Source organism: Colias croceus, chromosome 16 (genome assembly GCF_905220415.1).
Source record: "Colias croceus chromosome 16, ilColCroc2.1".
NCBI lineage: Eukaryota > Metazoa > Arthropoda > Insecta > Lepidoptera > Pieridae > Colias > Colias croceus.
In genome coordinates, this window is record NC_059552.1 from 4928586 (window position 1) to 4941540 (window position 12955).

At 32.2% G+C, this 12955-nt stretch overlaps 2 protein-coding genes across 2 annotated transcripts in view; both read left to right on the forward strand.

The window, feature by feature from the left end:
* Positions 1-12955, forward strand: part of LOC123698554 (pancreatic lipase-related protein 2-like) — a 68774-nt gene that overhangs the window by 45628 nt on the left and 10191 nt on the right. The gene's annotated exons all lie outside the window — the stretch shown is intronic.
* On the forward strand, positions 5291-6659 carry LOC123698555. Its single transcript, XM_045645220.1, has 2 exons — positions 5291-5621; positions 5853-6659. The coding sequence occupies exons 1-2, from the start codon at positions 5561-5563 to the stop codon at positions 6572-6574; spliced, it is 783 nt and encodes a 260-aa protein (XP_045501176.1). The 5' UTR covers positions 5291-5560; the 3' UTR covers positions 6575-6659.

The following is a 12955-nucleotide window of genomic DNA, read 5'->3' on the forward strand; positions in this document are numbered from 1 at the left end:
TGCATTTTATACTAATCACTACGAGTACGCGTATATTTTGTATTAATTCAATTAAATGTAATTTTCAACATTTAACATTCAACAACGCCTCCATCATTCACATTTTAAACAAAGGATTTTTTCATAATCCCATTATTAAACGTAAATAGTACATAGAGCGTGCGTTAAAATATTCATAAAGAACCCTTTTAAAGGCATAATACGTTTTGCTTCGTTTTGGTTCGCTTTAAAAATGCACTGAAAACGCGCTGATTTCCCGTCAAGAGCGGGCTGCGTCTATATAAATGGCGGCCCAGAGCCACGTACTTCACTGTAAGACAAACAAATGACCTCACGCCGCCCGATAAAATGAGAAAAGAATTTATAGGTATCCTCGAGAATGCATGCTAAGCTCCTTATCAATTTGTACTCCTTTTATCTTATTTGGGATACGCTAGTGCATTACTGAACAAGATACACGGACAAATCCAATGCTTTGTGGCGTTCCATTTGCATTTTATGTTGATATTGAGTGAACTGTAGAGATTCATAAATGTAAGCTTTAAGCTTGTTCACTAGAAGAGTTTATAAAAATAAAAATAATGAAGCAGGAGAATGAATTTTTACTGATTCTTCGTAAACGAGGTTGGTTCTTAATTATATTTCCTTTTAGTATTGAATATAACTTTTAGGCTTATAATTAATTATACGGAATTGTTACGAAATGCACATATGGTGGTATAAACTGCTTCGTCACTTTACAGCATACCCAAGCAAATTGAATTACGAACGCTAGTGATATACCGTCCTATTTACACGCGTTTATATGGCTATAAGTGTGAGAAAGCTAAATATAGTGGCTATATAAGCTCATACTACTTCAAAATATATTTATATATGGAGATATATGGAGAGAATACACTTTTCATATTAATTTTTTTATTCATTAACTATATCGTACATATGATTAATGTACTTAATGAGGATGAAATACGTCACTTATCTTTTATAACTAAAAATACGAAGAATACATATTTACATCAGTATTATATTAGCTCAAAATTAATATTCACACATCATAGAACATTTTATTCGTATCTGATCAAAAACCAATATTAATTAATCCATTTAAACAATGTGGCTTATACAAATATCCTCAATTATAATGAAACGTAATTAAACCGTTGTTTTAAATTTTTTATGTAAATAGGTCCAGCATTTAATTCTGTATTAAAATGGGCACATTCCAAAATATTATTTCTGGGAGGGATTACACAAATTATACATAGAGTTTAAATTTGGTAGTATGGTTGTCCGTTTTCATAAGCAGTAACAGATGAAGAATTTCTGAATTATGAAAATTTGGCCTAAATCCCAAAATACGTGGATGAACATAATACGGATTCCTTCAGGTAAAACAGGCGTGACATATGTCGAAAAAGATAAAACTTCTAACTGAGCAATGAGCAAGCACCTATTCGAATAGCTTTGCATCGTTGTTCTGGTTGGAGGTATTTGTGATGTAAGTGAATTACCGTGGGCAGTTACATCTGTTTCATAGGTTAATTTTCTTTCTATCCAAGAAGGTGATCAACCTTATAAGAGACAACAGACATTTTTTATAATTAGGTACCTAATTATTATCAGGTTTGCTATCAGGTATATATAGAGGTTCAATCTACCTTCAATTTCATATTGTACATATAATATTTTATAGTCAATTGAATGAAATGCAATAGAAGCAAAGATTTATAGATGTTTGATCATATTATTATGTTAAAACTAGATTTCCGCCCGCGGCTTCGCCCGCGTTTGCAAAGGAAAACCCGCATAGTTCCCGTTCCCGTTTGATTTCCGGGATAAAAACTATCCTATGTGTTAATCCAAGTTACCCTCTATATGTGTGCTAAATTTCATTGTAATCGGTTCAGTAGTTTTTACGTGAAAGAGTAACAAACATCCATACATCCATACATCCATACATATTAGATATTAGATAATCACTGATCAAGAATAGACTAGTCACATGAAATCACAATAATCACAGCAAAAAATTAAATATAAGTAAAGGTAATTCAATATAAAACCCACGTTTACCGTCTGGCTCCGCTTATTTAGCCAAAAGTTAATATTATCCAATTATATCACCGGGAACTTCTCCATAATGGTGCGGTTAGAGTCTAGTTGTTATTACTTGTTCTGTTTGGATGTCTATGAGACTGTTAAACTTTCGTATTGCCAATAGAATTAGCATCAAACGGCTATTATACGCCCGCTACGGTTCCGCCCGCGTAATATATGTCCAATTACGTACCGAATATTATTAAAATCATACCTATTTGTGTTCACCTTATCTCCACTTCAGAGTCTTATTAATACTTTACAATATAATTAAATTTTTACGATACTTTTGTTCATATAGAAAATGCTCTACTAGAATTAAACTTCATTACATTTTAGAAATAATTATATGTAGGTAATTATTTTAATAAGAAAAAATGAATTGGAGTCCAATAAACAACTTCAATTTCATCTCATACCTATCATAAGTAAATATTTATCAATAACGCGTGTTTATTATCATAATATCACGTATTTTTTCAATTTTCACCATATAAAATTAACTTACAAAACAAAGCGTTGTTCTCAAACGCCGAAGTACAAAAAAATAACAAAAAACGACTTTAACACGTTGTTTTACAGGATGCAATTATAAAATTTTAAAGAATATACGAGAAGATAACGTGTACGCATGAACATTGATAAGCAAAATGAGTTTGTACCGCGGGGACGTTAGTTTGGCCTGGGGAAATTCATTTCATTTAAGCTACGTTACATTTTTATCTGAAAGTGTATACGTATACTACGTATGCATAATTTAATGGCATAGGTAAATATATTTATTAAAATTTTCTTTCTATACTACTAAATATTAAGTAGATAGTTTTTTGATTTTATTTTAGGTAGGAGCCGTAGTATTGTAGTCTGTAGAACATCATAATATTATAAGATGTAGGTTTCAGGTTTTTCATTAATTTAAACTCCAATTAATAAAGATACTTTTTACCTAGCACAATGGTAAAATCACGTATATCAGCTGAATATAATAACTACATTATTAAACAATTCCTAAATAATTATAATTATTAATATAGGTATTAAATCACAAAAATGTTTCTGTTACACGTGTACATAATATTTCTCGAAGGAAATCGTAAAAGATTTATTTATATTAATGGAATTGAAGTAATCACGGTTACTGAACGATTTTCTCTTCACAAATATTATTTATCTATTATTATTATAGATATTAGTCTAGGATATAATCTAGTAGACTCGAAAGGTCAGGATAATCAATGACACTTTTCTATTTCAGGTTCAGCTTTCTCACTAAATATTTTTGGAAATAATTCAGTTTATATTATGACGTCGTTGGTTTATATCAAATCCTGGGAATTGTGTATTTAATTGACTTATTTTGATATTGTATCAATGACATCATTTCTAAATTGGCGAAGTCTTAAACATACATTTTTTTACATCTTCACCCTTCTTAGGACGCAGGTTATCTTTTATTTGAATGTATTATGTATGAACTTATATTTTAAATCTTGTTAAAGTGACTCTACCAAGTATATTAACTATTATTGACTAATAACTTGGATTAAATTTATTCCAAGATTTGATTTGATTCCTTTAGATAATATAATCATAGACTATGCACCATATAACCGTACATTTATCGTATCAAATCATTGATTAAGTTTCTTTGTCCTGTTATGTACGTACAATAAAGCATACAAATAAATAAAACGACTATCCATGTAAATTGTAATAAATAAAATATTATTGAATTATAAAATATTTTTACTGGTTTTGCAACACATAAAATGTAACTACAGGATGATGTTATAATAATGACATGCAAAAACCGGGTGTTATTAAATAAATTATACACATACAATATAATACGTAAATTGAATCAAACATGTCTCAAAAGTATACAGTTATAACACAAGTCTACGAAACACAATTATTTCTTAGACACTCTATTTGTAAGTTATTTCTACATACAAAATATACAAAACTGAAACAATCACATAATACGAAAAGCCTTATTTCACGTGCACACCTGAGTTAAAAGAAAATCTCTCCTAAATGTTACAATAATATCTCAAACGAATTGCTGTACCTACAAATAATGTAAAACGGTCCATTGCGTCATAAAAGTCACATCCTTTCATGAGTAATGAGTAAACCCACGACAGGAGCGAGCCTTTTTATTGTTTTACTATATAATATGTTTGTGGAAAAATTGTATGTTTAAATTCTCCAGAGTATTTCGAGAAAATTATTTCATAATGAGATCTGTTTGTTTATATGATGTTATTTGGTGCCTATGGTTGTAGGAACTTTTTAATTGCTTGATATATTTATTTTAATTATTTTCTTTAAATTTTATTTTCATAATATTTTTTAAAGAATAAAATAAATTCGATTACGAGGTGGGATTCAAACTCAAGTCTTCTGCCTTTCCGGGGCGACGCTTGACCAACCGGCCACCTGTGTAAATAATATGCATAAAGCATTTGAATTCTATAAAACTAAAATATGAAAATCTAAATTTTTATTTTATTTAGTATTTGTATATATTCAAATAGGTATGAATCATTTATCTCATATAAATAAATCTCATACTTAATTCACGCAAAAGAATATTCCAAAAATTGCTAATATGTTATGTATATGATAAGGCAAGGTAAGGTAGTCTCATGATATTCAGCCGACAGACCCGATATTGATATATAAATTTATAAATACATAGGTATGTATATTTAAGTATATAGATCAGTTATCTACTTTCTATTCTAAGTAGGTAAGCACTTTACATACCTTTCATCCAAAAAGCTATAAAATACCACAATACAGATATTTCAGTGCAGTTAAACAATGTAAGTACACTTATATTGTTTAACTGCAGGTTTTGCCATCTTATTGTATTTCCAAAGCAGTTATATCAAATTTATGGAGTGTGAACACTTACAAGAGTAATCCTAGTATAACAAAGCAATTGCAAGTACGTCAGTCTATTGTGACATAGTATCGCACGGATGCAACTGTCCAGTTATCGGTAACCTAACATAAACATATAAACACGTTAACAATAGCCCCCAGCCGAGACTGGAGGAAATCAAACATTCGATTGTCGAACAGCCGCCCCACGTAAACCGAGTAAATATTGGTATATATCCGAACAAATTGCTTATATAGTTGCGCTCATATAAGCCCCGTCTCGACTTCTGGACGACAGTCTTTAAGCGCTCCACTGAAACGTGATTTAGTTTCAGCGTTCGCATTACAGAGAAGCGAATCATTCGATTTCTATCACAGTCGCTGCAGTTGACGAGTTAATTGTTCGTTAATAGGACGAACATGAGATAAGAACATTTGTAAACCTTGAAGGCACTCGACGTGAGCAACGAAGTGTGCGTTTTGTTAAACTCGGGTTCGTAACGAAGCTTGTTAGTGTAAGAAGATTGTCAGGTACAGAGGAGACACCTTCTGAGTGAGAACTGAGCAAATGGAACTAATGAGTCCGCTATTGTTGTATGCGCTACTTACACTCGTGCCACAAGCGTTAGGTGAGGCGCTTCGCTTTGATTTACTTTTACCTTTTTAGTTTGAATCCTTGAAATACTTAATTAAAATTTCTCAACACTCCACACTTACCTCGTTAGCATAGTTATGTTACTTTCATATAAACTTTTGTATCAAAGTGCTCTAGAAAAGTATAACATTCGTTTATAAAAGTACCTATTAAATGTTTGCAACATTATTTCTAAATGTTATATAATATTTTTTTCTGCTCACAGGAAAAAACCGTATAGGATTTGCCTATGAAACGACTAACAACAATTCCATGATTATAAAAAAGAGGCCACAGGTTGGGAAAAATATAATGTTAAATGTAAACACGCAAGCTAATACGATGAAATCCAGTGACCTGCAGACCGTGTTCATAGACCCGTCGTGCCGCAACTGTGCCGCTTGTATGGAAAGAGCAGTGAACGCGCATAAAATACATAATCATGTTGTTAACACTCAAATGAATGCCGATCGCTTCCAAGACAACACCTATACGAATCAAGAAAACATTATCCGGGAAAGACGTAGTGTGAAATTCGACAACGTTCCTAAAATTGAAAAGAAACCTAAAAGGTCGAAGCCTAAACGAAATAAATCCGTATCAGTAATCAAATACAATGAGAATGGGGAAATCTACGCGTTGAAAGTGAAAGAGACGAGTAATCAATTAATAGCAGATCAACAGAACGTTACAAAAAGTTTTTCTTCAACGACGTGCCAAGTGTACAGCGTACAACAATCTTTGCCCTGCGAATCGCCCGAAGCTGATTTAATTCTGACGGCTACGAAAAGAAAAACAAACAAGAAAAATAAAAAGGTACAAGGAAAAAAGGAAACGAATGTGCCCACTGAGAAAGCGACATTGATTACATCAGTGTTTAGAAAACGACATGTGGATAATTCACAGGTTCCGGAAAATTTCATGACTTCCCTCGAAGAAATGTATTGAACGATTTACGAGATATATTGTATTTATCTTTACGTGTTTTAATACTTTAATGCTCAACTTTTGTAGAACGTTTTGTAATAAAATGATTCATTTATAAACAAGTTTGTTTGTATTGAATTTTAAAATTCTAAGTTAACTAATATGACGTTTAAAATACTATATGGCCATTGTCGTGGAATTCTGTAAATTTTAATTATGATACGATATGATATGAAGGGACACTTCGAAATTATAGCTCTATAATTTCGAAGTTCCTTTCAGCAACATGTTTAAATATGTCATCACATGCCAATATATTGTCAGTATCTCATAGATTGTGGTCTGATTAATTATTACCACATGTGGCCGGGTTTCCTATTAGCGCTATAACGCCGACGATTATTATATGCGTCTATTTATCTTTATTATAATGAGGAATCATTAACATATTTTCCACGATCAGTTTTCTGTTTATACTGAGTTTTTTGTGATACGAATATTGAAAAATGGATTGTAATAAAAGTGGAGAAGAATTTTAGAGACTATTTAGAGAAATCTGTGGGAAATATTTTCTTGTAGGTACATTGTTAGGTATATAATTTGTTGATAGGTATATTGCTTTTAGGCTAACGAGGATTTACATTTGAGGGTTAAATAGTGTTCCATGAGTTTCAGTGAAACTATGGATGGGACAGTTCTTTAGAGTCGGTTAGTATGATTTCTGAGTGCTTCTGTGGTGCAAAAAGAAAAAAACGTTTTTCCGAGCTGTGATAAGACAGGTCTAAATCGTTTGTCTAAGAAAATATCTTAACTTTACCGTAGAAATAGGTAGTGAAAACACTCTTTTGAAAATACTTTTCAGTGTCAAGTCTCAAATTATAATACTCAGACAGATTTTCACTGTAGCGTAATAAACGTGATAGCGTATAAAACAATGACAGCTATAAATTCATATCAATTAAGCGAGATAATTGAAAAAGTCGGCACAATGGACTTGTGTCTTGAAAGATCACGTAGCACATCAAGTTCCTCGTTATCCGCATTTTACTCGACCCATCTTACCCGAAAGTTTTTCATGAAACCCTCTAACAAGCTCGAATGGCGGATGAAACGTAAACTTTATTAGCCAACATGCAAGTGTTCGTATTTGATAAGCAATACGGTCGAAGAAAACAAAGGCAAGGTCTATAGTTAATACATATTATAACTATACTTAATGGTAGAGATTAGGTCAATAATTAATATTTATAACCAGCTTACCTACGCGTTACTTGAAATGTACCTAATTTATACATGACTAGCTGCTCCGCGCGGTTTCACCCCCGTGGCTCCACCCCTGTTGGTCGTAGCGTGATGATATTATATAGCCTATAACCTTCCTCGATAAATGGGCTTTCTAACACCGAAATAATTTTTCAAATCGGACCAGTAGTTCCCCAGATTAGCGCGTTCAAACAAACAAACAAACAAACTCTTCAGTTTTAAAATATTAGTATAGATTAGAACCGAGAACCCTAGATACTTATTTATATTTGAATAAGTACTAACTTATTACTGTATTTTTTAACTCTATGTAAAGATTAAAATCTACTTATAAATATTATGAAAGCAAAATTTCTTATACAATAATAATATTTGAGTTTTCTACTAACACAACCAAGTTCTCCGTTTTCAAAATTAGCCTTAAAGGTAAACTAAACATAATCTTCACCTAAAGCTTTGCCAAATAAGATCCTTTCAAAATTAATTAATTAGTTTTATCGTGAAACCTTACAAACATTCGCCTCCCAACAATTTCTATTAAAGTATCGCTTTTAAGAATTTAAGGCTGGCATATTTGGTGTTGTACCCATACCTACCTTTGATAAAATTATTAATTAAAATCCGCCTACGAGTTCGCTCTTGCATTATTTTGTTATAGCTCTATTCTATAATCAAATCGATTTTTAAATAATTAATTTTCACAAACTATCATCGCAGACTAGTCAAGGCTCTTGATACAGTTATTATTGTTATTAATCTTTCTTAAATTGTCAATAGTACTTCAATTTAATTTACATTTCTATCAGTAGGTAGGTATAGTATATTTTGTGGACAAAATAAGCTTAGAGCTTTATATTAAGGGAATATAAATTAAAACATATTCGTTATATTATAATTAAAATATATTAAAGCATAAATTAAGTATATTGACTAAAATGATTACGTACCTATACGCCACGTCAGTCGGTCCTTAAGAAATTAAATAGTTGTTAGAGCATCACGCAACTTGAACCGTTGAGTTAATTTTGATCCCTTAAAAACTAAAGAGCTTAAACTAGAAAAACATGCCTCCGAATGTCATAATACACTCTAGTTTATAACCCAGATCCAGTCGCATATATAACCTCCAACAGCCTTATTCCACTTACATCATGCATTATTCATAGGCAGGTAAGTTCTTAACTATCTAAAATCACTTATGAGCCGTATGACACGCGCCCAAAGTGAATTTTGTTACGCCAGTGTATTTAATAGCGGGAAGCTACGCCCGACATTAATTTGTTTGCATAAACACGAAACAATTAGCGCGCTTGTCATCGTTTCGGTGCGACACCTGTGACGCATTAGCCCCACGGAACAAATTACGTGACGTCATCATTACAGCATGTCTTAAATACTGCCGCAGCGCACAGCCGAATACGAATATCGTGTGATGAGCGGGAAAGGTCGGTACAATGGTAGAGAATATACGGCATTTTGTCAGTTTGTACAAATGAATATGAAATGGACAGATTGCTCTCTATATTACAGCAAGAATAGTTTGCTTATATACGTCTATGTTTGTTCTTGTAGAATATTAACTAAATAAATAAATAATAGATATTAATTAAATTAAATTAAATTATTCCTAATATACGTCCTTGTTCTTAATTACAGAATCTATTACGCTTGATGGATTCTAGCATTAAATCAAACACTAGTAGAGCGAATCTATTATTGTTACAAACACAGAAAAGAAAAATCCTTATATAGACACATTTGTAGCTCGAGATTGTTTGTGTCATTATTGATACACCATCTGTTACACACTTGTATTATTGGTTTTCATTATACGATGTTATTTGATTCCAATTTGGTTCACGATTATCGATATTCGTTTTGCGAAGTTTGTATGCTATTTTGTAAATGTTCTGCACGAAAGAGCTCAATTTAAATTGTTATATATTTTCTCATGATTTCCCGTGAGCACAACATTTAGAAATTTAAGAATTTTCAAACAGATTAATAGATGATTTATATCTTATATTGTTATACAGGGTGGAAGGTTAAGATGGGGCATGAAGGGCAGGTACCTTAACCGTTGTAGCTACATGAAAACGTTCTTAGGAGACTATCCTTAAATTCTTGAGAAATTTTAATCTGCATTCACAGATTTTTGAAAAAATGTACGGTCAGCAAGGAAATCGGCAGTTTTCAAAAAAATTTTTTTTGATGCCAATCGATCCAGTTTCTCATGGGGATCAAAACACTCTAAAAGACCAACTGAGGTATGAGTACTAGAAAAGTCAGGAATCGCGAAAAACTATTTCCACACATTCACTAAGAAAATAAGTGATTCAACAAAAGATGCGCTAATAGAAAACTCCAAAGAGATTTTCAGGCTTCAATATTTTTTGTTTCTGATTATTAAAACACATACTGATAATAAGAAGAAACATTATTTTAATTAAACGGTTGTCAAAGAAAATAAAAAATAACAAAATAATAACAAAAAAACAACATTTAAAATGGTGATAATTCCAGAATTTCTGAAATAATTTACATAAAACTTATGATATGAGATTCTCAAAGTGGTCACCGTTTTGACGTAAACATAGGTTTGTTCGTTTTACTACTGAGCGCGTAGCAGCCGACAACTTATTTGGGTGAATTCCGTAAAGTATTGCAGAAAGTGAATCTTTTAGTTCTTGAGCATTGATATCATTTTCTGCTAGATTTTTTACAAGATTCGCTTTTACCTTTCGCGTCGATACATGTCGCATTGGGTATTCATTCCTGTACCATTCCAATGCAACTGTTGGGTTTTTATTATTTAAAAAGTAAGCCTCTAACATCTAAACGTTCCAAATTATTTAAGGACATTTTTAGTGAAGACAGAGTAACTTTTGGTAACTTATGTTTTCTATGTGTTATTGTTTAAAATGTGACGTGTTCGTTCGATATTCAAATTTAAATAATTTTTCATTTCGTGCACGAGCTGCCAGCCAACGCCCGCTCACGCCCCGCGTCGCTGGCATGTTATGCTGCTGTGCCTTTGTCTTTTTACTTGTTCATGAATGAAAATAGTTTTTCGCGATTTCTGACTTTTCTAGTACTCATACCTCAGTTGGTCTTTTAGAGTGTTTTGATCCCCATGAGAAACTGGATCGATTGGCATCAAAAAAATTTTTTTTGAAAACTGCCGATTTCCTTGCTGACCGTACATTTTTTCAAAAATCTGTGAATGCAGATTAAAATTTCTCAAGAATTTAAGGATAGTCTCCTAAGAACGTTTTCATGTAGCTACAACGGTTAAGGTATCTGCCCTTCATGCCCCATCTTAACCTTCCACCCTGTATAATAAACGCTATATTTCGTAATGTAGGTACCTATATTTAATTGAATGTTATGATGACAGCTTACAACCAAAGTTTTACATAAATGTAACGTAAATATGTAGGTATCTAGTATCTCTATTTATTTTTGACACATAAAAACGAGGGTGTGTCGCAAAAAAATAAAAATAACTTACTAAATTAGGGCTAACCAAGTCACGAACCCTTATCACATCAAATTTGTCAAATGATTTATTTTTAGGTTTCTGTCTACCTAAGATATGTAAATGAGATTTAATTGTGTTCACATCATAATATTTAAATTAACTGTTATCTTGCTCGTACTTACTGCTCGGGGTGACTTTTAATGAGATAAAGAACTTACTTACGATCATGTTTATTTCATACTAGCGGTCCGCCCCGGCTTCGCCCGTGGTACATGTTTTCGTTTTCTCTACATAAGAACCATCCTCGTACTTCAAGGAATATAATAAAAAAAGAATTATCGAAATCGGTTGAGCCGTTCTCGAGTTATGCGCTTACCAACACATTTTGTGATTCATTTTTATATATAAGACTAGCAGTCCGCCCCGGCTTCGCCCGTGGTACATATTTTCGTTTTCTCTACATATGAACCATCCTCGTACTTCAAGGAATATAATAAAAAAAGAATTATCGAAATCGGTTGAGCCGTTCTCGAGTTATGCGCTTACCAACACATTTTGAAATTCATTTTTATATATAAGACTAGCAGTCCGCCCCGGCTTCTCCCGTGGTACATATTTTCGTTTTCTCTACATAAGAACCATCCTCGTACTTCAAGGAATATAATAAAAAAGAATTAACGAAATCGGTTCAGCCGTTTTCAAGTTATGCGCTTACCAACACATTTTGGGATTAATTTTTATATTATAGATTTACATAATATAATAGTTCCTGTAATCATCACCGTTATAAATTTACTAAGTTTGTTTTTAAATATATTCTGCATTTGACTCTGACATTTATTGGTTCAATTATAAAAAACAAAATATCTCATTAGCCATTCAATGTTAACAGTAGGTACTCTAAATTTCTAATTGCAAGTTACCCTCGTTAAAGCGACGAAATTTGTGTTTAAAAATAGTTTATATAGCGTAGAGGATTAACTTCGTCTGCGGACATTTTTAACAAAACGAAACATCGGAAAAATCTTCATTAGCGACTTACTAATTTAAAGTTACATGAGTACGCTCGTTTCTGTAATTTTAGACAAAAAATCGCACGTTAAATGATTTTTATGCTGATGCTAGAATTTTTGTCGAGGCAAAAAATATAAAGTGCTTTGCTTTAAAGATCGAATTATAGTTTGCTTTACAATTGTTTTCATTTTGATTTAAATTCTTCGTCATATCATGGTTTTGCACTTTTTACAAAATATCTCTAGCTTTTCTGGGTAGATCACATTTGTTTTTATAGCGAGATTAACCCATTTTAACATTTTATCCTTTTAATTTGATAAGCCGTCTTTATTTTGTACCTACGTAGAATTTCCGTGACATTGTATCAGGATAATTTTGTTTTATAATTGAAGCTGAAATTATATAAAATTGTAATAGAATTTCTGCTGCGTAACCCACCCTTAATTAAAAAAGGCCAACAAATACATGCGCCTACAACCCTTTCCCTAATATAAAATTCAGTTTCGGGCGTTGGAAATGAAACAAGTAATAAAAATGCATACGTCAAAATTAAAGGACCCCCATGTCACAGACAGCGTAGAGCCTGACAAGTTGAGACCTTTAGGGGAATTAAAGTCTGATGGAGGCTGATTATAATCCCTCCA